This window comes from Entelurus aequoreus, linkage group LG10 (genome assembly GCF_033978785.1).
Source record: "Entelurus aequoreus isolate RoL-2023_Sb linkage group LG10, RoL_Eaeq_v1.1, whole genome shotgun sequence".
Lineage (NCBI taxonomy): Eukaryota > Metazoa > Chordata > Actinopteri > Syngnathiformes > Syngnathidae > Entelurus > Entelurus aequoreus.
The window spans coordinates 2,643,131-2,669,634 of NC_084740.1; the positions used below are offsets into that span (position 1 = coordinate 2,643,131).

The window sequence follows — 26,504 nt, forward strand, 5'->3', positions numbered from 1 at the left end:
GGTCTCTAGTAGTGGCTTTCAGTAGGCCTTTAAAGGAAGACGTCTTGGTTCCTCCTCACATAACCAACTTTTTGCAGTCATTGCAAATTGCCAGTTGTGTATCCGTCAGAGACACTTTAAAATAGTCCCAAACCATAGACATGGTGTCGTTAGTCAGTCACCGCGCGAGCTCGCTTGTTAGCCACGGCTACAGCACCGGCAACGACACACTCTTGTTGTTGTTATGCTCCGCTGGCGGCGGTTTTGATGAGGTCATCAAGCGTCGCCAGTAAACCTCTCATGCTGCTGTCGTCAACTCCTGTGTTGTGTGTGGGGGGAGGGGAGGGGGGAGGGGCTGCTGACTGGGAGATGCAACTGCTCTGTACTGCTCCCGATGTCCGTGTACCGCTCCGTACAGCGGCGTTTTAAAAAGTCATTAATTTTACTTTTTGAAACCGATACCGATAATTTCCGATAATATATTTTAAAGCATTTATCGGCCGATAATATCAGCTGGCCGATATTATCGGACATCTCTACTTATGAGTGTTAAGAACACATACGTAAGTCTTTTTTTTTAATGCATTCTAATTTTTAAATAAACAGAAATAAAAGTCTGATTACAATGGCGCCAATGGGAGCCATTATGTGATTGCAGTCTAGTGAGTCTATTTCAACCATAGAACTCAATAAATAACCATCCAAAAAGTGCCAACAATACTTAATTTACATTTCGTAAACTGAATACTAGCCAAGTATTCGCAATATTGTTATTATAAGCGCCAACGTTAAGCACCTACATTCATGCTGCTGTATTGACATCATGAGCTGGTGAGCTGCTTTCTCGCCTCGGAGCTCGTGAAAGCTAATTCTACACTATGATTTATGCCTCTCACCTTGATAGTAAAACAATGTGGACATAAACTGAAAAGTTGCTACACTCTAACAGCCAACTTAAGACCCGAAAATGACGAGAAAGACATGAAAAATGCCCCCCAAAAATGGATGAACTGGCTGGAATATAAAGACAATATAACATACATCCATAAACGTGGATGCATATGCAAAAGTGCAATATATTTATCTGTACAGTAATCTATTTATTTATATCTGCAACTTGTTGATTTTTTATCCTGCACTACCATGAGCTAATGCAACTAAATGTCGTTCTTATCTGTACTGTAAAGTTCAAATTTGAATGACAATAAAAAGGAATTTTAAGTCTAAAAGAAGCTTCATTCCACCTATTTTTTTTTGAGGATTATGAGTTGTTCTTCATTCGAAACGAAAATATATGAACATCCTAACAGTCGGCATCCCAGTGAGAGCAGGTATCGTACAGTAAGTTAAGTTTAATTATATTTGTTGACTCACATGTGTGCAGTACACTGCAAAAAGTGAAATCTAAGTAAGATGAAATATGTCAAATAAGGCTGATATTTGCTTATTTTCTGTCTGATAAGATCATTCTTCTCACTAAGCAGATTTGATGTTAGAGTGTTTTACTTGTTTTAAGTGTTTTGGTCCTAAATGATGTCAGTAAGATATTACAGCTTGTTGCTGAGATGTTATGACCTATATTGAGTAAAACATGCTTGAAACTAGAATATCAACTGTTGTGTCATCAACACTCACAAGTAGAAAACTACTTTTTTAAAGTCATCATTTCTTATTTCAAGCATGAAAAAAAAAATCATGATACCGAGCGCATATCATTATGTCAAGATAATGGCACTAGCATTTACTTACTTTAAGAATATTTTTCAACATATTGAACAAAAAGGTCTCTTTTTTTTTTCTACCAAGAAAAGTGCACTTGTTATTAGTGAGAATATACTTATTTTAAGCTGTTTTTGGCTTCATTTGACTTGGTTTGGAAAGTCTTGACAAGCCAAATTTTCTTGTTCCATTGGCAGATAATTTTGCTTAGTTCAAATTAGGGCTGCAACAACTAATCGATTAAAATCGATTATAAAAATAGTTGGCCCTTAATTTAGTCATTGATTTGTTGGATCTATGCTATGCGCAGAGGCAATTTTTTTTAATTTAATTTATTTTTAATTTTTTTTATAAACCTTTATTTATGAACTGCAACATGTACAAACAGCTGAGAAACAATAATCAAAATAAGTATGGTGCCAGTATGCTGTTTTTTTTTCCAATAAAATACTGGAAAGGATAGAAATGTAGTTTGTCTCTTTTATCCGATTATTAATCGAAGTAATAATCGACCGATTAATCGATTATCAAATTAATCGTTAGTTGCAGCCCTAGTTCAAATAAAATACCCCTCATTTTTGTATTTTTTTTTCTTGTTTTTGAACACTGACTTTTTGCAGTGTAAGTAGTAATCAGTGACGTGGAAGGAAAAAGTGAACGTAGTGATGCGTTTGTGAAATGAATGTGCTGCCGTGTGCTTAGAAATATAAAAAAACGTAAATATTACATGTTATTACAAATGTGCCTGATATTACATTACATACATACTACCGTTCAAAAGTTTGGGGTCACATTAAAATGTCCTTATTTTTCAATGAAGATAACTTTAAACTAGTCTTAACTTTACAGAAATACACTCTATACATTGCTAATGTGCTAAATGACTATTCTAGCTGCAAATGTCTCACTTTTTGGTGCAATATCTACATAGGTGTATAGAGGCCCATTTCCAGCAACTATCACTCCAGTGTTCTAATGGTACAATGTGTTTGCTCATTGGCTCAGAAGGCTAATTGATGATTACAAAACCCTTGTGCAATCATGTTCACACATCTGAAAACACTTTAGCTCGTTACAGAAGCTACAAAACTGACCTTCCTTTGAGCAGATTGAGTTTCTGGAGCATCACATTTGTGGGCTCAATTAAACGCTCAAAATGGCCAGAAAAAGAGAACTTTCATCTGAAACTCGACAGTCTATTCTTGTTCTTAGAAATGAAGGCTATTCCACTAAATTGTTTGGGTGACCCCAAACTTTTGAACGGTAGTGTATACTTACAGCATGTATATGAAACGTTGATGGAAGAGTTTGGATGTTTTGAAGTGCTTCATAGGCGGAATAGAGCGCCACTCACACGCTTCATTGTAAGCAGATTTTGGCTGGCATTAATTTACGAGTTGAGAGTGCATGAAAAAAAGAAACATGTATTTGTTGTTGTCTTACATAAGGATTGTGAATGATAGATGAAATTCCAAAAAAAAAGTGCAGTTCCCCTTGAAACATCAGTCAAACTGACATATGTCAGAGCATTCATCTGATTGAGTTTTTACTGACTTTGAATAGTCCATGTAAGATTCTATGTGTAGCTTGGCTCAGAGGCCATATTTACGTACCGTATTTTCTGCACTATAAGGCGCACGGGATTATAAGGCGCACCTTCAATGAATGACCTATTTTACAACTTTGTTCATATATAAGGCGCACCGCATTATAAGGCACATAGAATAGACGCTACAGTAGAGGCTGGGGTTACGTTATGCATCCATTAGATGGAGCTGCGCTAAAGGGAATGTCAACAAAACAAATAGTGATGGTACTGACACTTCTACTTGCTGCTCTGTGTTCCACTTTGTCCTCCAACTGTAGCCATCTCGCTTTGTTCCCTCTGTTTAGTCTTCTTTACTTGGCGCAGGTCATCATGTTGCTTCCCCCACTTCCGCACCATTCATTCCTTAATGTTACATTCTCTCACTGCTGCTGCTGCTCTATTGCCGTGTTCTACTGCGTGACTGATCGCCTTGACTTTAACTCTGCGTCGTAAGCGTCTCTTAATGGGAGACATTTTTGGGTCTTTACATAAAGTTTAGGTCTCGCAAATACGGTAAGCAGCCGCCGACTTCATTTTCCCCCGTAGAAGAAGAAGCCGCAGACTTCATTTTCCCCCGTAGAAGAAGAAGCGCGCTTCTTCCTCTACAGTAAGCAGCCGCCGACTTCATTTTCCCCGTAGAAGAACCGCGCTTCTTCTTCTATGGTAAGCAGCCGCTGAACTTCATTTTCCCCCGTAGAAGAAGTGCGCTTCTTCTTCTACAGTAAGCAGCCGCCGACTTCTATGGTAAGCAGCCGCTGAACTTCATTTTCCCCCTTAGAAGAAGCGCGCTTCTTCTTGTACAGTAACCAGCCGCCGACTTCATTTTCCCCCGTAGAAGAACCGCGCTTCTTCTTCTATGGTAAGCAGCCGCTGAACTTCATTTTCCCCCGTAGAAGAAGCGCACTTCTTCTTCTACGGTAAGCAGCCGCTGAACTTCATTTTCCCCCGTAGAAGAACCGCGCTTCTTCTTCTATGGTAAGCAGCTGCTGAACTTCATTTTCCCCCGTAGAAGAAGCACGCTTCTTCTTCTACAGTAAGCAGCCGCCGACTTCATTTTCCCCCGTAGAAGAAGCGCGCTTCTTCCTCTACGGCAGTGGTCCCCAACCACCGGGCCGTGGCCCGGTACCAGTCCACGGATCGATTGGTACCGGGCCGCGCAAGAAATTAAAAAAAAAAATTAAAATTTTTTTTTTTTAAATTAATTGTTTTTTTTTAATTAAATCAACATAAAAACACTATATATACATATTGTGTATGTGTATGTCAATATAGATCAATACAGTCTGCAGGTATACAGTCCGTAAGCACACATGATTGTATTTCTTTATGAAAAAATAAAAATAATTAAAAAAAAAAAATCCCCCCCGCCCCCGGTCCGTGGGACAAATTTTCAAGCGTTGACCGGTCCCCAGCTACAAAAAGGTTGGGGACCACTGCTCTACGGTAAGCAGCCGCCGACTTCATTTTCCCCCGGAGAAAAAGCGTGCTTCTTCTTCTACAGTAAGCAGCCGCCGACTTCATTTTCCCCCGTAGAAGAAGAAGCGGCTGCTTACCGTAGTTGCGAGACATGTTGTGGCTCAATATTGGTCCATATATAAGGCGCACCGGATTATAAGGCGCACTGTCAGCTTTTGAGAAAATTGGAGGTTTTTAGGTGCGCCTTATGGTGCAGAAAATACGGTATGTATTTTCCTACTTGGTTATCACTTTTACAATTATTTTCTCCATGTTAGTCAGTACTTGCTTTAACAATATACATAGATTTAAAAAAATGATAACAACATATATATATATAATATACACACACACAATACCTTCATTTGTAGGATATCTCCCTCGTGAGCGAGCCAGCGCCTCAGAACAAGGCCTGTGCGTGCATCTAGTAGAACAATGACGCCAGTGGAGAAACCCGCCGCAACTGTGCGTCCTGCAGGGCTAACAGCCAAGTATCGGATGAGGCCGGTGTTTATGTTGTTGTACACCAGGCGGAATTCATGCTGGGGAGGAATGCAAAGTTTAGTGCAAAACAGTGAAATAGTTTAGTAAAAGTATAATGTTGGGATGCAGGTCTCCAGGCGATGTGTTTGCCCAGGTAACGTAGTACCTGCAGTCCTGGTTTGCGAGGATCAATGAAGCGGAGAACGGCATCTGCACTCGCAAATACCACGCTGCAGTGTGGTGCAGGCATGGTGGTGACAGCTGTAATTGGATTCTTCCCATCCACTGCTTCGTATGAGCGGATCTGTTTCCCTGGAATGCAAAAATAGGCTATTATTGTTTCTTAAATAAAAGAGGCTTTGAATGTTTTATGCTTGCCAATGTAGCTTCCCATAGACATTGAATTAGGTACAGCTGCACAAGTTTATAAAAGCCAACATTGAACGTTTGCCTTGACAAAGACTATACAGCACAGATTTAACTGTGTAGGCATCAATTCATACAACATGTTTAAAGGCCTACTGAAAACCACTACTAGCGACCACGCAGTCTGATAGTTTATATATCAATGATGAAATATTAACATTGCAACACATGCTAATACGGCCGGGTTAACTTATAAAGTGACATTTTACATTTCCCGCCACACTTCCGCTTGAAAACGTCTATGTATGATGACGTATGCGCGTGACGTCACAAAGTGAACGGAAGTATTGGCACACCGTTGTGTCCCAATACAAAAAAGCTCTGTTTTCATCGAAAAATTCCACAGTATTCTGGACATCTTTTGCAATTTGTTTAATGAACAATGAAGACTGCAAAGAAGAAAGCTGTAGGTGGGATCGGTGTATTAGCGGATGGCTGCAGCAACACAACCAGGAGGACTTTGAGATGGATAGCAGACGCGCTACCGTGAGTACAGCTTTGGCTTCCAAACATTTGATCGCTTGCCCGTACGTGCGTGGCGCTATGTGCATGTCACGTACGTAACTTTGGGGAAATATATGTTTCTTGCCGACTCTGATGGCGGCCGGGGTGTCGTCGAAAGCTACAACGCCCGCCGCCGCACCGCTGTCCTCACCTTGACTTCCTCCGTGTCGCCGACCGTATCGGTGATCGGGTGAAGTCCTTCGTCGCGGCGTCGATCGCTGGAACGCAGGTGAGCACGGGTTGTGATGAGCAGATGAGGGCTGGCTGGCGTAGGTGCAGAGCTAATGTTTTTAACATAGCTCTGTCGAGGTCCCGTAGCTAAGTTAGCTTCAATGGCGTCGTTAGCAACAGCATTGTTAAGCTTCGCCAGGCTGGAAAGCATTAACCGTGTATTTACATGTCCATGGTTTAATAGTATTGTTGATCTTCTGTCTATCCTTCCAGTCAGGGGTTTATTTCTTTTGTTTCTATCTGCATTTAAGCCCGATGCTATCACGTTAGCTCCGTAGCTAACGTGTTTCGCCGATGTATTGTCGTGGAGATAAAAGTCACTGTGAATGTCCATTTCGCGTTCTCGACTCTCATTTTCAAGAGGATATAGTATCCCAGGTGGTTTAAAATACAAATCCGTGATCCGCAATAGAAAAAGGAGAGAGTGTGGAATCCAATGAGCCAGCTTGTACGGTCAGAGCGAAAAAAGATACGTCCTGCACTGCACTCTAGTCCTTCACTCTCACGTTCCTCATCCACAAATCTTTCATCCTGGCTCAAATTAATGGGGTAATCGTCGCTTTCACGGTCCGAATCTCTCTCGCTGCTGGTGTAAACAATGTGGAAATGTGAGGAGCCTTTCAACCTGTGACGTCACGCTACTTCCTGTACAGGCAAGGCTTTTTTTATCAGCGAGCAAAAGTTGTGAACTTTATCGTCGATGTTCTCTACTAAATCCTTTCAGCAAAAATATGGCAATATCGCGAAATGATCAAGTATGACACATAGAATGGATCTGCTATCCCCGTTTAAATAAAACTAATTCATTTCAGTAGGCCTTTAATATTGTGCTTGCAATTTGTAGTGCTACAGATGTGCACTGCATCATCTAAGTGTTGTTTACAATATTGCGAAATCATCATAATGAGGTCCCAAATCAGAATGAATCGGACAAAAACTACAGCAATAAAAAACTGTTACAAGGTGCTCTCTGACAATGAGCATTAAGCGTTGTATTGGCGCTCATTAGTTTGTGCAAGTGTACCTAATGTTGTGTCTGGTGTATGAGTTAGGGAAACCAAAGCATGTCCCTTACCAGAAAACTGGTCCCACAGGTGCACGGTTCCATCACAGCTGACCACCTCTTGCGAAGCTTCCAGTTGTCCAACATAGAACACAGACTTGCGGTGGTCGGTATATGTAAGCCTTGGTTCCACTTCCTGTGTCCCGTCGCCGCGATTATAGAGGGGCCAAAGCTTCACAGTCTTATCTTTACCACCAGAGAGGAAGTAATCCTCGCCCGCCAGTGGTGCCAAACACTTTGTAGCGCCTGAGTGACCCAGGAAGCTCTGCAGACGGATCTGGTGGAAGTGGAAATGAGGATCTTGCTGGTTGAGGCCGATTTCGTACTGCCAATAGGCCAGCCAGTTGCCCTGCAAGGAACGGCCACTGCGAGCCAGTTCCTGCTTCAGCGCACTATCCTCTGGAGGAGGTCCAGTCACCCAGGATGACGGAAAGGGTGCGGTGCTGATGGATGAAGCGGTGACAGCAGACGCAGAAGTGTTACTGGGCACGGTATGGTTGGAGTGTCCCCAAGAGCCAGTCAAACCCATATTAGGGCTACCACTATGATAAGACTCCCTTGACACTTGGATACGATTTCCTACCAGATGGCTCCCAAAGGTTCCTGATTCTGGGAGTGGGTCTCCAAATGTGGTTGAGCTAATTAAAGGTGAGGGGAAAGCACTGCTAAAATCAGAGGAGACCCCCATGGAGACTGGAGGCAAGTCCACTCTTGAAACGGCGTTTCCTTCTGGGAAGTCTTGACTGACACTCTGATGGTATGAAGACGCCAACTGCCAGACCAGTTCATGGTTGGGTACCAGTTTCCGGATTGCGACATCACCTGCAGAACCCAACATACACACCAATGACACTGCAAATTGTACACGTTCCAGTCAAAGCCAAAACATAGTTGGAATCCAAACCCAGCAGTATAGTTTTTTTTAAAAGTGTTTTCATTGTAAACAGTCCTAAAGTACTCAACTTGAACCTTCCCAAATTTTATTGTGCTTCAGTTTGGTATGATTTGGTTGTTGTGGGACAAATAGATTGTTCAAAATAATTACACAAATAGGAAGAAAAAAAGTGCAATTTAGAAAATACAATGGACTGCAACGAAAGGGGAATTTATTTGTCCAAATGTAACCAAGTAGACACATTGTGGGTTTCCTGGACGTGGTCTACATCGCTAAAAGAAAACTCTAAGGAAGAGAATCCCTCTGCCATCTTCCACTAGTTTTTTTAAATATATAAATCGACCGGTTGAATATTCCCTCTTCTCTTCTCCGACTCTCTCTTCGTCAACTGGGATGTGTGTTGTGATTTCCCTTCCTAGTTCCATGACCCGCCCTCTCTTGTCTCTGATTGGACTGTCTGTAATGTTTTGCCCTAATCTTAACCAATTGTGACTCATCATCGTAAACTAACCAACCAATCATGGATTTTCATATACGTAAACCAACCAATCATCATTGATGTTTCCCGTTTACGGTTCTTTCTTTCTCTTCTCCCTCTCTTTTCTTTTGTAGCATGTAGATTAGCTAACCGCTACACGGGTCTAAAAAATAGCTAAGCTACCGTAGTAGAATTTCTGACCTTTGACCTATATTGCATGTCTAATAAGAATGTACGCTCATTTAATTTCTCTTCTATTCTGTGCCAGTGGGACAAAAGTGAATATTAAGTCGTGCCAACCTGTCTACAGAATGTGTTGACTGTCTAAAGGATTCGAGTTGTTATGGAACAGATAGGGAAAACAAAGACATTGACGCACTAGATAAAAGACATTGACACACTCGATAAGAAACAATGACGCACAAGAGACATATAAAAAATGGCAGAAGACCGGAACTAGACAGTGATTTTGGCTTGTGTGTGTCTTGTTTACTCTGGAGTAACATGTGGTCTGTCTGCACGGCCAACTTAATTCACCCTGCACTTCTGATAATGGGTAAATAAATTTGTTGTACTAAACTACTTTTGTTGCCTGTTTAAGCTTCGGACAATCCACTACACTACAGAAATCGCTTCTTGTTTAGAAAGTAGCCAAGCTGCTGGGAAATGTAGTTAAGCTTCGCTATGTAGCGTTGATTTTTAAGTTAATTATTTTTTATGGAAAACTGTAGTTTTTTAACCTGACTCTGGCCAGATCCTTGTAGTTGGCTGAGCTCCACACAAGGATCTGGGACTTCTCAATAGGAGATGTATTTCAGAAGGCAGGGCCTTGTAAAAAAAAAAAAAAAAATTGTATGTGATTGGATAAACCACTTGTCCGTTACTCATTACAGGAAAAGCGTAGTTGTTGGCAGCTATGCAGAAGTTGGCATTTGAGTTACTAGTTAGTCACTGGTGGCACAGTCAGACTTCATATTTGCTTGTGTGTTGTTGTTGTGCAGTGGGTGGGAGAGAAGGAGTTAAGGGAGGGTTTTAATAGCCCATGGAGTGTTGAGAGGGAGTGGGAAGCGGGGGGAGGATAAAGGAACACAGCAAATAAGCAGCGTTTGGTCAGTATAACGTGAAATAAATTATATCAATATTAAGATATTTTCTTAATTCATATCTTATTTAAAAATATATCGATATATCTTACAAACTTGGTACATCGCCCAGCCCTGCCACGAACACTACTAGTGTAAAAGCTCAAATACTTGATTTACTATTTCTAACGCATTAAAAAAATACATCTGTGGTCATGGCTTTCATAATGATTGTGAACGATAAGCAACATTCCAAAAGAGTGCAGTTCCCCTTTAAGTGGCGTTCACCTGAAACTTAAGAGGATGAATTGTTGTGTTACAAACTTTGTGTGGTGTTGCTTCTTATTTGTTTAGTTTATTAAGGATTCCCATTAGTCTACACCGCAGTGGAGACTACTCTTCCTGGGGTCCAGGCAAAAAACATCACACATTCACAAAACAAAATATTACAACGCAGTACAACACGATCAAATAATAAAATGTTGTAATACGAAAATAGCAACGACAAAGAACCAAAAAAAACAATAACTTCGAGTTTACATAATAATGTTCATACCAAAGATAAAAAGAGCAATATAAAAATAGATGTACAGTATATATTTTTGCAAAAATAAAACAAAGAACCAATGGCCTAAAATATACACATTAGTGTCCCAAAGACAAACAATAAGTGACAAAAAAGTACCATCCATCCATTTTCTACTGCTTGTCCTATAATCAATAAAACCAGTCATGACATTAGGTACAATCTAGAATAATCTCTTTCTGCAATACTTCTCCTCTTAGTCTATTCTTAAAACCCACTATGCTGGTGATTGATACCAGATATTGTGGAATTCGATTCCAGTAAGTGATTGCCCTATACATAACAGTCTTTTTCAAAACATCAGTTTTGGGTTTAAGACGGGTGAGAGCACCTCTTAGGGCTCGCCTGGTACCATAGTTGTGACTGTCACTCATTTGTGATTATTTCAAGCTGATTTTTTATGTGTATGCAGCAGCGGCAGCTACCCCGAATGTGACAGCGTGTCATAATTATGACAATCAGCTTGATAAAAGAATACCGGAAGCAGTATCAATAATCCAGAATCTACACAGTCCAGAAGGACCGACCCAATTAGAAAGCAGTACTAAAATATACCAGTACTCGGTATACATCCATAATGAATAGTGTAGTAGTTGACGTGATTACCTCGCAGAATTGTGTCTAAGTTGAGGCTGGAAGTCTTTGAAATCTGTGTCTTTGTCTGCTGGCATTAGCATCCCTGGCTCCCTCATTGAGTGTCTTCATGCCGTCACAACAGGTGTGTGCTCAGATTAGTCGTGCTATCGCTACTTTCCAAACGTTACAAATAGCCATACTTTTATCCAACTAACCTTCCTTTATTTTAAAAAAATCCAAACGTTAACCACACTTTAGGTTTAATATTCGTGGGTGCATTGTTTGTAAACTATGTCGATGCGGTCTGCCATATGTCGACAGTCGCAAACGAGAACGATACTCCCGTATGATGTCATCACAGAATTCTTGCAAGATTAGAGCTGCCATATTTTGTAGTAGATCTACAAGCAACCGATTCATGACTTTCTTTCTTCATGACTAATCCATACTACATATAGACTGATCCAGAGGCTCGCCAAACCATGTATTCATATCTCTAAAGTGAAAATCAGTTATCGGTTTCCATCCATCCATCCATCTTCTTCCGCTTATCCGAGGTCGGGTCGCGGGGGCAGCAGCCTAAGCAGGGAAGCCCAGACTTCCCTCTCCCCAGCCACTTCGTCTAGCTCTTCCCGGGGGATCCCGAGGCGTTCCCAGGCCAGCCGGGAGACATAGTCTTCCCAACGTGTCCTGGGTCTTCCCCGTGGCCTCCTACCGGTCGGACGTGCCCTAAACACCTCCCTAGGGAGGCGTTCGGGTGGCATCCTGACCAGATGCCCGAACCACCTCGTCTGGCTCCTCTCGATGTGGAGGAGCAGTGGCTTTACTTTGAGCTCCTCCCGGATGGCAGAGCTTCTCACCCTATCTCTAAGGGAGAGACCCGCCACCCGGCGGAGGAAACTCATTTCGGCCGCTTGTACCCGTGATCTTGTCCTTTCGGTCATAACCCAAAGCTCATGACCATAGGTGAGGATGGGAACGTAGATCGACCGGTAAATTGAGAGCTTTGCCTTCCGGCTCAGCTCCTTCTTCACCACAACGGACCGATACAGCGCCCGCATTACTGAAGACGCTGCACCGATCCGCCTGTCGATCTCACGATCCACTCTTCCCTCACTCGTGAACAAGACTCCGAGGTACTTGAACTCCTCCACTTGGGGCAAGATCTTCTCCCCAACCCGGAGGTGGCACTCCACCCTTTTCCGGGCGGAAAAGGGTGGAGTGCCACCCAGTGCCACCCAGTTATCGGTTTGTACAGATTATTTTTTTACACCCCTCATTTTTATGCTTTTTATTTTTGATGTTTTTACAATCCATCTGACAGGTCAGCGACAACAACCCTCTCAACATGGCTAAAGGAGTAACTGTTACAGTAATTATATACAAGTTATCACACAACTCTTATGCTTAAAGGTCGTTGCTCTAGTTATTATCTATTGTGCTCAAGCTGTACTTTTCTTTTCGTGCAAAGGCACACAACTTGTTATCTTCCACTGCAGGTTAGGAATTGCCTGGCCGCAGATGTTTCTGTCTTTCAGCCTGCTAACAGCCAAGGACGGCCCTCAAGCACCTCAACGAAGACGAAGCAGAGACAGGGCGCAATCACAAGGCTCAGCACATTTCCGTTCTGAATGATCACGTATTGTGCGTACTGAGCTGCTGGCATAATATGTGACCCCTCCCTTTAGAAGCAGCCTCAGCCATGTAACTGGGGAACTCCTGAATAAAATGGGGGGCGCGTGGGCTGTTCCTCAGAGCGTGGGGGGAGACTGTAACTGAGTGTGCAGCTCCATGCGTTCCCATGAGCAAAATTGAACTCTGTCTCTGCCTGATTCCTTGCTTCTTTTTCTGTTTATTAGATAGTTCGGTGCTTAAACCTGACAGTAACCCAAATGGCTCCCTTAGAAAGTTGTTGGATGTATCAACAAGAAATGTGTGTGCTAAAAGCAAACATTTTTTTTCCCTGGAAAGGGACAAGGGACTTCATGACACTACCAGTGGGATCCGGTGGTAAGAAGTCATCATTTACATGCAGCTCAACGGGTGAATTAACTGTTATGCACAGCCTGAAGCTAAATGATAGTGTCTTTTCAAAAACTCTATACAGACACCTGCAAATGACTTGGTGCCAAGTCAGAAAATTGGCATCCATGGACGACATGTAATCTCATTCGGAACAACAAACACATTTTTGCCACTGACACAGCCAAATGTGACTGAATATCACAAACAGAAAGAAGTTAGAACAAAGCCTCAGACAGACATAGAGTAACTATGCCAAGTGCCAAGGTCAAAGATAAGCTTCTGCTTGAAGATGACGCCAAATCTAACATAAATTGGTCACAACACAATATTATGCTAGATTCACTCCACGTTTCTCATTGTCATCCATTGGGTTGAGTTTTTCTTGCCCTGATGTGGGATCTGAGCAGAGTATGTCGTTGTGGCTTGTGCAGCCTTTTGAGACACTTGTGATTAAAGGGCCTACTGAAAGCCACTACTAGCGACCACGCAGTCTGATAGTTTATATATCAATGATGAAATCTTAACATTGCAACACATGCCAATACGGCCGGGTTAACTTATAAAGTGACTTTTAAAACTTCCCGGGAAATATCCGGCTGAAACGTCGCGGTATGATGACGTATGCGCGTGACGAAGTCAGAGTAACGGAAGTTATGGTACCCCCGTAGAATCCTATACAAAAAGCTCTGTTTTCATTTCGTAATTCCACAGTATTTTGGACATCTTTTGCAATTTGTTTAATGAACAATGAAGGCTGCAAAGAAGACAGTTGTAGGTGGGATCAGTGTATTAGCAGCGGACTACAGCAACACAACCAGGAGGACTTTGTTGGAGCGCTAGCCGCCGACCTCACCTTGACTTCCTACGTCTCCGGGCCGTCAAACGCATCGGGTGAAGTCCTTCGTCCTTCTGCCGATCGCTGGAACGCAGGTGAGCACGGGTGTTGATGAGTAGATGAGGGCTGGCTGGCGTAGGTGGAGAGCTAATGTTTTTAGCATAGCTCTGTGAGGTCCCGTTGCTAAGTTGCTAAGTTAGCTTCAATGGCGTCGTTAGCACAGCATTGTTAACCTTCGCCAGCCTGGAAAACATTAACCGTGTATTTACATGTCCACGGTTTAATAGTATTGTTGATTTTCTATCTATCCTTCCTTCTATCCTTTATTTTTTTGTTTCTATATGCAGTTAAAGCACGATGCTATCATGTTAGCTCGTAGCTAAAGCATTTCGCCGATGTATTGTCGTGGAGATAAAAGGCACTGAATGTCCATTTTGCATTCTCGACTCTCATTTTCAAGAGGATATAGTATCCCAGGTGGTTTAAAATACAAATCCGTGACCCACAATAGAAAAAGGAGAGTGTGGAATCCAATGAGCCAGCTTGTACCTAAGTTACGGTCAGAGCGAAAAAAGATACGTCCATCACTGCCTCTCAAGTCCTTCACTGTAACGTTCCTCATCTACGAATCTTTCATCCTCGCTCAAATTAATGGGGTAATCATCACTTTCTCGGTCCGAATCTCTCTCGCTCCATTGTAAACAACGGGGAATTGTGAGGAATACTAGCTCCTGTGACGTCACGCTACTTCCGCTACAGGCAAGGCTTTTTTTTATCAGCGAGCAAAAGTTGCGAACTTTATCGTCGATGTTCTCTATTAAATCCTTTCAGCAAAAATATGGCAATATCGCGAAATGATCAAGTATGACACATAGAATGGATCTGCTATTCCCGTTTAAATAAAAAACAATCATTTCAGTAGGCCTTTAGGGCTATACAAGTAAACTTTGATTGATTGATTGACACAAAGCAGCTACCTGAGGTCCTGGCTAAACACCAAGGGATTAAACAGCTAATTGTGCACGTGGGTGCTGTGGACGTCAGAAACCAACAGTCTGTAATCCTGAAGCAGGATTTAAACTATTTGAGAGTGTTGATAAAGTGGAAATATCTACACTTATTAGTGGACTTCTCCCAAACATGGACAGGAGCATAAACAAATTCAGCCGGCTGCTTCAGCTGAATACATGGCTGTCCAAAGTCTGAGTCCAGTGGACTCCATTTTATTGACAACTTCAATTTATTCTGGCAAAGAGAGGATCACCTAAACAGAGGTGGAGTGAGACGACTGACGGATAACCTCCTCCACACTCTTGAGGCATAGGCCTGGACCGGATCCTGGGCTGTCAGAGAGGAGAGAGAGAAGGGGAGCGGAAAAATAAGTCCTCCGCTGCCACCTAGGAACCCAGCAAAGGACCACTGCAACCAAAGCAGCACCTCCAGGATGCCGAGTACAAGATTGTGATGCAGCAACTCAATCATCATCACCTTCATGGCCGCCCTTACCACTAACATGGATCCCACCTGCTGCATGCACACCCTCCAGAGGTGCAGTCTTTCTCCTCTCCACCGTCACTCGTGAGACTTCCTGAACATCTTGAAAGCTTGGTAAAATCAGATATGAAAATGATTCCCCTTACTCCAGACATGGTGCGGTCAAGGATTCCGTCATCAAAAGTATATTGTGCCCCTCTTTGTCCTCAACCCATTCAATTAACCAAAGCTGCCCCAGCTTGGTACCCGCCAGTGATGCCTGTATCTGTTATGCCTAACAGCTCTTGTCCGGGATCGTATGCTGATAAACATGATATCAACCAGAGGCCCATTAAAGAAGTGCTCTCCTCTAAAACAACAACTACATAGGTTGGTTAAAAGACACACAGACGATCTGATCAGAGAAATGTAATCGACCTTCCTTTGAAGAACACAATGTTTAGGGTAACGAGCTAACCTCAAACACACAGTACTCAAAGTCAGATATTTTCGTAATAAATCATTTTTAATAATTGTATTTCCTGAGTTCTTTAGCATGCCTACCATTGGCTACATCTACATGCATATTTAAGTCCCCTGTGATGACCAAACTGTCAAAATCGGTGCACATAACTGAAAGTAATTCTATAAAATCATCAGTAAATTAATTTGAATTCTGTGATTTGTAGATAATAATTATAAAGTATGGAGGATTGTTTATCTCCATTTTGAATGACACATACTCAAATGATGAAAAACCCCCAAATGCCAATTTGTGGGTGCATATAGGCACCAACACCCCCCCAGTTCTTTCTCAAATATAATTAAAGTGAGGTGGGCTAGTTTCAATCAGAACTGCCTTTGCTGTGTTTACGTGGAACCATGTCTCAGTAAAAACATAACATCGAGATTGTAAGATGAAATACCATCCATCCATCCATTTTCTACCGCTTGTCCCTTTTTGGGGTCGCGGGGGGTGCTGGAGCCTATCTCAGCTGCATTCGGGCAGAAGGCGGGGTACTCCCTGGACAAGTCGCCACCTCATCGCAAGGCCAACACAGATAGACAACATTCACACTCACATTCACACACTAGGGCCAATCAACCTATCCCCGGGTGCATGTTTTTTTTCATAATTTGAGGATGTGAGGTGTCATTCAAAATGGAGATAAACAATCCTCCATACTTTATAATTATTATCTACAAACCACCACAGAATTCAAATGAATTTACTGATGATTTTATAGAATTACTTTCAGTTTTTTTTTTAGTTTCTTTTTTTATTTTTTTTAGACCAGTTGATGTGCCATTTTTTTTCTCCTTTGCCCCCTCGCCGGGTTATTCCGGTTCCGGTGACCATTGATGAGATGCTGGCTGTCCAGAGTTGGGACCCGGGGTGGACCGCTCGCCTGTGCATCGGTTGGGGACGTCTCTGCGCTACTGACCTGTCTCCGCTCGGGATGGTCTCCTGCTGGCCCCACTATGGACTGGACTCTCACTGTTATGTGGATCCACTAGGGACTGTACTTAGAGGGGGGGTTACCCACATATGCGGTCCTCTCCAAGGTTTCTCATAGTCATTCACATTGACGTCCCTTGTGTGGGCTTTGTGCCGAGGATGTCGTTGTGGCTTGTGCAGCCCTTTGAGACTTTTGTGATTTAGGGCTATATAAATAAACATTGATTGATTGATTGAGTTATGTGCACTGATTTTGACCATTTAGTCATCACAGGGGACTTAAATATGCATGTAGATGTAGCCAACGGTAGGCATGCTGAAGAACTCAGTGCTGTCCTTGATATGTAACTCAGCATGAAAACGAACCCACCCATAGCAGAGGCCACACTTTTGATTTGATCATTACTAAGCGTCTTGCTAATTCAAACGGGAACATTGTCGATGCTGCTTTATCAGATCATTTCTGTTTTTTTTTTCCAACTTGTCTGCAAGACCCAAACCAACAGTTTGGTCTGCAGCTGCTAGGGGAAGACGCGTTAAGGGTAGCATGGAAATGATTAGATTTGAAAACACCCCATATGCTAATGTTAAAGTCATATACATCAAGTGTTGTAAATGTTTTGGACACCATTGCTCCTTTTGAGGTTAGAATAAAAGTAACCTTGTCGTTGGCTGAGCTCCACACAAGAATCTGGGAGTTCTCAATTGGAGATGTATTTCAGAAGGCGGGCCATGTAAAAAAAATCATTTTATGTGATTGGATAAAGCACTTGTCCGTTATCTTGAATGACGTGCTACTTCAACCACTCACATGGAAATCAAGCTGTGACGCTGATGAGAGCCACGCTGGGGCCAAAACATCTTTGCCACCAATAAATGCCTTCCAAACCGTTGTCTGTCCATCTTTTAAATAATTGATACTCGATCGATGCCGCAAAACAGTTGCAATAGCAGAATCAATGTCAGCACACGATTGTTTGAATCAAACAGTCCCTTCGGCGCTACGTCACATCTATGAAATCCTGCCCGGCGATCCTGATTGGTTCATTATTATTTTTGCTATCTGGAGAGAGTTTGCAATGCCTTCGAGCCCAGACCCTTGTGTGGAGCTCAGCCAACTACAAGGGTCTGGCGAGAGTCAGGTTAGGCAAAAGGCGCTATGGGGAAATGAAGACTCGGTCTGGGCACAGAAAAGGGAGTGCCGCAGTGCCAAACAAAATTGGCGCAAAGGGCAAATCAAAGCCCCAAATGTATTATGAGATTTACAAAGAAAAGCTAAATATGTTCATCAAGACTTTGCGTAGAACAAGGGAAACATTTTTTTCTGAAATCATCACAAACTGTGCTAACAACTCCCGTGTCCTGTTTGCTACAGTAAACAGATTAACAAACACTCCAATTTCACTTCCAATCCAACTCATTTCTACATCAAAGTGCAATGAGTTTGCAATATTCTTTCATGATAAAGTTCAAGGCATTAAAAATGCAATAACTTCCTGGCAAACAAATAGCTACTCTACTGCCAGCTAGTCAACTAAAGCTGGCACATTTCTCTGCTGTCACTGACAAAACAGTTTAAGAAATCATCCACAGTCTGAGTCCATCAACATGCTGCCTTAAAGAGTAACCCACTGGATTTTTAAAGTCTGTGCTGAGCTGTTTACCATTTACAATCCGCTCATCTAGTTAACATCTCACTTCAGACTGGAACATTTCCAAAAACCTTAACTGCTGTCGTTAAGCCTCTCTTAAAAAAGAGTAGTCTAGATGCTACAGTACTGAACAACTATCAAAACTGCCATTTTTGGCCGAATCAATGTTGTGGATACTTTCCAATCAGGCTTTAGACCCCACCACAGCAGTGAAACAGAGCTGATCAAGGTGACAAATGATTTCCGCCTAAACAAAGACGCAGGAAACGTGTCAGTCTTGGTTCTGCTGGACCTGTGCGCTGCCTTTGACACAGTACACCGGGGGTGTCAAACTCAAATACAGAGTGAGCCAAAATGTAAAACTGAACAAAGCCGCGGGCCAAGGTTGAACAAATTAAGCTTTTAATAGGGACCCAAAAAAGTTTTGCATTGAATATTGAACAAGCAAGGCTTATATAACTTTATAGTGACATGCAAAATCCAGTTTCAAATAATAATAATAATAATTAAAAAATATCAATGGCATATCAAATACAATAAACATGTAATGCCTCTTTTCTATTTGCAGCCTTCTGTGGTAAATATCAACATTAACTTTTTCCACAGGCTAATAAATTAGAAAATAAAATAACAATGAATAAAGCAACCATTCAGGACTTTAAACTGCTCAATTTGCAACACACTGATCTAATCTGATGTACCCAAGCCAGATACCTGCCATCTTTTCTTGGATGCTAGTTCATTCATGTCGGGGCTCAGGCTTTGAGCTGAGGCAACCTTCATTATCCAACCAGGGTGTTCATCAGTCATTATATCTCGTAGTCCACCCGAACCACAGTATTGGGGGCGTGCTTTAAAGGCACTGCCTTTAACGTCCTCTACGAGCTGTCGTCACGTCAGCTTTTCATCCATTCTAACAACGTGCCGGCCCAGTCACAAGATATGTGCGGCCTCTGTACGCACACACACGTGAATGCAACGCACACTTGATCAACAGCGATACACGTTACTTTAACACTGTTAGAAATATACGCCACACTGTGAATCCACACCAAACAAGAATGACAAACACATTTCGGGAGAACATCCGCACCGTAACACAACAAAACATATACTCAGAACCCTTTGCAGTACTAACTCTTCCGGGATGCTACAAAATACACCCCCGCTACCACCAAAACTTGCATAGTGTCTTCCGTGTTTGGTTAAATGTAGGCACAATCGATGAATGGCTGAGACGGGGACTGGTTACTTTAATCAATCAGAGTTACTCAAACTACGGGAAGCAGCGAAAACCAAAGTTTATTATTATGTCAAATATATCCAGTAGCGAATAGGGAATATAAGCATGAGAATTGTCAAGTGTGGTGTGTAGCGTGAGAAAGGGTTACATTGTGAGTCACGCTCAAAGCTCTTTTTTTACATGTTCAAATCCCTATACAGATCGAAATGAACTATCCCAGACCAAGCCATCAATCCGTTGTGCCTTCATTTAACCAACCACGGAAGACACTAAGCAATTTCAAACAATCAGAAACAAATTAAGGCGGGTTTTGGCGTCTCTTTCACTACGTTAGCTGTACGTTGTTTCTGATTGGTTTAAATTGCATGGTGGTTGGTTGAATGATAGGCACAAGCAAATTGTATTACGCACTTCTGAATGCACGCACGCATTGTATAACAAGCTCACCAATCTGGACGCGCTCGCTCAAATCGTACATGGCAGAAGTGTCACAGAAGTCAGGTGTAAGTAGACAGCCTATAAAGGCTTCTTTCTGATTAGGGACAGACAACTTAAAACACAGGTACGCGGATCTAAATGCACACACTCAGATTGATATACAGACACACAAAATAGTACACACGCACGTGCATTGGATTACAGGCGCACGGATTAAGATACATGTTAGCAAATAGTTTTCGCTACAATAATACTTCCTTAACCTTGCCATTTAGTCATATTAAAAACATGAGCACGAAAACATTATTTTGATTTAGAATATGTTTTATATTTGGGTCATTCTTGCTGAAGTGAAGTGTTGATATGAAGTGTTCACCATACAGTATAATGCATATGTTCCTTTTGACTATATATGTACTGTAAATGTATGATGTATTTATATTATTCACATGTGAATAATGCTGTATAATAGACTGTATTTATGTTATTCACATGTGAATAATGCTGTATAATAGACTGTATTTATATTATTCACATGTGAATAATGCTGTATAATAGACTGTATTTATGTTATTCACATGTGAATAATGCTATATAATAGACTGTATTTATGTTATTCACATGTGAATAATGCTGTATAATAGACTGTATTTATGTTATTCACATGTGAATAATGCTATATAATAGACTGTATTTATGTTATTCACATGTGAATAATGCTGTATAATAGACTGTATTTAAATTATTCATATTTGAATAATGCTGTATTATAGACTATGTTATTCACATGTGAATAATGATGTATAATAGACTGTATTTATATTATTCACATGTGAATAATGCTGTATAATAGACTGTATTTATATTATTCACATGTGAATAATGCTGTATAATAGACTGTATTTATATCATTCACATGTGAATAATGCTGTATAATAGACTGTATTTATGTTATTTACATGTGAATAATACTGTTTAATAGACTGTATTTATATTATTCACATGTGAATAATGCTGTATAATAGACTGTATTTATGTTATTCACATGTGAATAATGCTGTATAATAGACTGTATTTATATTATTCACATGTGAATAATGCTGTATAATAGACTGTATATATATATATATATATATATATATATATATGGGATCTGAACCGAGGATGTCGTTGTGGCTTGTGCAGCCCTTTGAGACACTTGTGCTTTATGGCTATATAAATAAAGATTAAAGATTAAAGATTAAAGATACCAATGATTGTCACACACACACTAGATGCGGTGAAATTTGTCCTCTGCATTTGACCCATCCCCTTGGGGAGCAGTGGGCAGCAGCGGCGCCGCACCCGGGAATCATTTTGGTGACTTAACCCCCAACTCCAACCCGTGTTGCTGAGTGCCAAGCAGGGAGGTTATGGGTCCCATTTTTATAGTCTTTGGTATGACTCGGCTGGGATTTGAACTCCAACCTACCGATCATAAACATTGATAGATTGATATTATTCACATGAAAAAAAAAAAAAAGTGTTTATTGTCTATTGTGAGCGAACTGTGGTGCTGAATTTCCCCCAGGGACCAATAAAGTACTTTCTATTCTATTCTACAGTGGCAATCTGTTGTTTAAGGGTTTCGCACGCTTACTTCTAGCATGTTTTATGGTTGTAAGCACAGTGCACGTGTGTAAAATGCTCTCCCGTTACAATCTCCTCGTTTGTTCTTGCTTCCTGACACACGTCTGCCAAACATAGTTTGACCGAGAACGACACAAATTAACTCACTGGCGTTTTTCCCTTTTGGATTTTGCGAGGCGCATGCCGGGATGCGTGAAATCATTTCCCAGAGTTCAATAGCAGAACCAACACATCCTGCATCTAAACCCAGACTTTTAAACAGTGCAGTATTTGATCTGCATGAAAAGATGGGAAACACATTCATCCGTACTACTTGTTGGACACATGGCTTAGTTGTATTGTTTTAGTTTAGATCTCCACACCAAACACATACCAAATTCTAAGGTGGTTTGGCAGAGACTGGACTGTTTTTGTATTTCACTTACACTGAGTTTTTTCCTTACCAATGAGGCAGTAAAACGGGATGTAGGAAGCATGTGCCATCTCTGTGCTAAACACACTTTGCAGTTCCTCCAAGACGGCCAACTCATAGGTCTCACTGGACTTTGTAGGTGTCCTAACGTCCACCACCGTCACCTCTCCTACAACTCTGCGGGCGGCACTTCCAATCTACAGAGAGAGAGGAAGTTATCATAAGTCATTGCTTGAAAGAAGATTGTTATTACAAAGAAAAAAACTTCTCTAATTTACCAGAAGAGGATCAACTAACTTGCACCACATCCTCACAAATACATACTCTCTTTCAATCTCCTTCCTTGTCAGTCAGGCAGTTCTATTCCAAGTTCCTGTCTCTTGTTTCTATTTTTATCCACGTTTTCATCTGCCTTTATTCCCCCTTTTGTTTTTCATAAAGCTTGTCCTGACGGGCCTGCCTGCTGAATATATTCTAGAAATAAACTTGACAAGGACACTTGTTAGTCTGTGTGAGTGACATGCTCCACTACCTGGGGCTGCAGAAAATGTAGCAGGGAGAAAATGGCAAAGAACTGGCGCAGCGTGTCTGCCATATGCTGCTGCACCATCTCCCTCCCAATGCGAAGGCAGATGAGGGCCATCAGGCTGAGTGTCTTGAGACACACAGCTGTGCGACACTGCCCCCCGCTGGGGAACCTGGGTACAGCAGAACATGGAAGTGAATAAAAAAACTAGCCAGCTGTAGTCCTGAAGAAAAAACATAAACATGCACTGAGGAATCACCAAAGTCTATAATGGCAGAACACTGTCAGACATGATGTCAGTTAGGTGTAAACATATCGTATTAAGAGTTCAGCAGCAGAAAAATAACTATGCCTGCTTTTTGGCGGGATTGTTGCCATCACCTATTCCAAAAACATGAGCATCCTCAATAAGAGATCTCACGAGAAGATTATACAGTTTAATGACGTAAACTAGCTCGCAGCAGCCAACCTGCCAGAATGTATCGTCTTAGATCAGGGGTCACCAACCTTTTTGAAACCAAGAGCTACTTTTTGGGTACTGATTAATGCGAAGGGCTACCAGTTTGATACACACTTAAATAAATTGCCAGAAATAGCCAATTTGCTCAATTTACCTTTAACTCTATGTTATTATTAATAATTAATGATATTTACACTTAATTGAACGCTTTAAAAGAGGAGAAAACACGAAAAAAATGACAATTAAATTTTGAAACATAGTCTATCTTCAATTTCGACTCTTTAAAATTCAAAATTCAACCGAAAAAAAGAAGAGGAAAACTAGCTAATTTTAATCTTTTTGAAAAAATTAAAAAAATAATTTATGGAACATCATTAGTAATTTTTCCTGATTAAGATTAATTTTAGAATTTTGATGAAATATTTTAAATAGGTTAAAATCCAATCTACACTTTGTTAGAATATATAACAAATTGGACCAAGCTATATTTCTAAAAAAGACAAATCATTATTTCTTCTAGATTTTCCAGAACAAAAATTTTAAAAGAAATTCAAAATACTTTGAAATAAGATTCAAATTTGATTCTACAGATTTTATAGATTTGCCAGAATAATTTTTTTGAATTTTAATCATAAGTTTGAAGAAATATTTCACAAATATTCTTCGTTGAAAAAACAGAAGCTAAAATGAAGAATTAAATTAAAATGTGTCTATTATTCTTTACAATAATTTTTTTTAATTTATTTGAACATTGATTTAATTTGTCAGAAAAGAAGAGGAAGGAATTTAAAAGGTAAAAAGGTATATGTGTTTAAAAATCCTAAAATAATTTTTAAGGTTGTATTTTTTCTCTAAAATTGTCTTTCTGAAAGTTATAAGAAGCAAAGTAAAAAAATTAATGAATTTATTTAAAGAAGTGAAGACCAAGTCTTTAAAATATTTTCTTGGATTTTCAAATTCTATTTGAGTTTTGTCTCTCTTAGAATTAAAAATGTCGGGCAAAGCGAGACCAGCTTGCTAGTAAATAAATAACATTTAAAAAATAGAGGCAGCTCACTGGTAAGTGCTGCTATTTGAGCTATTTTTAGAACAGGCCAGCGGGCTACTCATCTGGTCCTTACGGGCTACCTGGTGCCCGCGGGCACCGCGTTGGTGACCCCTGTCTTAGATATTCCCTTGTAACGTTCAGTTTGGCACGATGCTGCATATAAAATGTGCGTCTTACCCCATGTGGGGGTTGGTAAGCAGGTCCAGAAGCGGCAGAAGTACATCCTGGTTAATTTTCATGAGCATGTCCATGAGCGTGGTATCAGAAAGAAAGACAATGATCTTCTTTGTAAGTGCAACAGCTCCCAGCAGGCTGGCCTCCTTACGCGTGTTGAGACGCTGCGAAGAGGGTGGAGACACCTGCAGACAAACACATTTCAAGCCCTAAAGACACTAACAATTTTACACAGGTGGTTTATAGTGCTTGTTAGGGATGTAACGGTATCAAAATCTCACGGTACGCTATTATCACGGTATTAGGGCCACGGTACGATATTATTGTGGTATATGTCCAAAAAAAAAATAATTTTTAATACCATAGAGTGTAAAATGAAGTGGCAGGAATATTCAGGATAAACACTTACTGTAACTGAACACAAGCATTATGCTAAAATGTTGTAATCATACTGCAAACTTATTTTTGAAGTGCAAAGAATAGTGCAGAAACATCCACTGTTTCAAACAAATACTAAAAAAAACCTAACAATTGATTGTCTTTAAAGGCCTACTGAAAGCCACTACTAGCAACCACGCAGTCTGATAGTTTATATATCAATGATGACATCTTAACATTGCAACACATGCCAATACGACCGGGTTAACTTATAAAGTGACATTTTACATTTCCCGCTCAACTTCCGCTTGAAAACGTCTATGTATGATGACGTATGCGCGTGACGTCAATGGTTGAAACGGAGGTATCGGACTCCATTGAATCCAATACAGAAAGCTCTGTTTTCATCTCAAAATTCCACAGTATTCTGGACATCTGTGTTGGTGAATCTTTTGCAATTTGTTTAATGAACAATGAAGACTGCAAAGAAGAAAGCTGTAGGTGGGATCGGTGTATTAGCGGCTGGCTGCAGCAACACAAGCAGGAGGACTTTGACTTGGATAACAGACGCGCTATCCAACGCTAGCCGCCGACCGCACGGATGATCGGGTGAAGTCCTTCGTCGCACCGTCGATCGCTGGAACGCAGGTGAGCACGGGTGTTGATGAGCAGATGAGGGCTGGCTGGCGTAGGTGGCTAGCTAATGTTTTTAGCATAGCTCTGTGAGGTCCCGTTGCTAAGTTAGCTTCAATGGCGTCGTTAGCAACAGCATTGTTAAGCTTCGCCAGGCTGGAAAGCATTAACCGTGTAGTTACATGTCCATGGTTTAATAGTATTGTTGATTTTCTGTCTTTCCTTCCAGTCAGGGGTTTATTTCTTTTGTTTCTATCTGCAGTTAAGCCCCTATCACGTTAGCTCGTAGCTAAAGCATTTCGCCGATGTATTGTCGTGGAGATAAAAGGCACTGAATGTCCATTTTGCGTTCTGGACTCTCATTTTCAAGAGGATATAGTATCCCAGGTGGTTTAAAATACAAATCCGTGATCCACAATATAAAAAGGAGAGAGTGTGGAATCCAATGAGCCAGCTTGTACCTAAGTTACGGTCAGAGCGTAATAAGATGCGTCCTGCACTGCACTCTAGTCCTTCACTCTTGCGTTCCTCATCCACGAATCTTTCATCCTGGCTCAAATTAATGGGGTAATCGTCGCTTTCTCGGTCCGAATCGCTCTCGCTGCTGGTGTAAACAATGGGGAAATGTGAGGAGCCTTTCAACCTGTGACGTCACGCTACTTCCGGTACAGGCAAGGCTTTTTTTTATCAGCGACCAAAAGTTGCGAACTTTATCGTCGATGTTCTCTACTAAATCCTTTCAGCAAAAATATGGCAATATCGCGAAATGATCAAGTATGACACATAGAATGGATCTGCTATCCCCGTTTGAATAAAAAAAAAATCATTTCAGTAGGCCTTTAAAGTGACAATGTAAACATCCAGTATAAAACAATAATGTTCAGTTTAGTGTCTTTCAACTTTTACTTTCTGAGAAGCAGTGCCCTTCACAGTGGACATGTTTATTTTAGTCTAGAACAGACCTGGGCAAAATAGGGCCCGCGGGCCCTTTAAGATTTTCAATCCGGCCCGCCGGACGTTCTACATCATTTTTTTAGACCTTTAACATCAAAAG

At 41.1% G+C, this 26,504-nt stretch overlaps 1 protein-coding gene across 2 annotated transcripts in view; it reads right to left on the reverse strand.

Annotated features, from left to right (window-relative positions):
* wdr81 (WD repeat domain 81) overlaps positions 1-26,504 on the reverse strand; it is a 69,050-nt gene that overhangs the window by 14,394 nt on the left and 28,152 nt on the right. For both annotated transcript variants that reach the window (XM_062059824.1, XM_062059823.1), the window contains 6 exons: positions 24,443-24,624; positions 22,764-22,929; positions 22,263-22,428; positions 7,461-8,270; positions 5,391-5,536; positions 5,101-5,283 (listed from right to left, as the gene is read on the reverse strand). In XM_062059824.1, the coding sequence (XP_061915808.1) occupies positions 5,101-5,283; positions 5,391-5,536; positions 7,461-8,270; positions 22,263-22,428; positions 22,764-22,929; positions 24,443-24,624 (1,653 nt within the window). The remainder of the gene's footprint in view (positions 1-5,100; positions 5,284-5,390; positions 5,537-7,460; positions 8,271-22,262; positions 22,429-22,763; positions 22,930-24,442; positions 24,625-26,504) is intronic.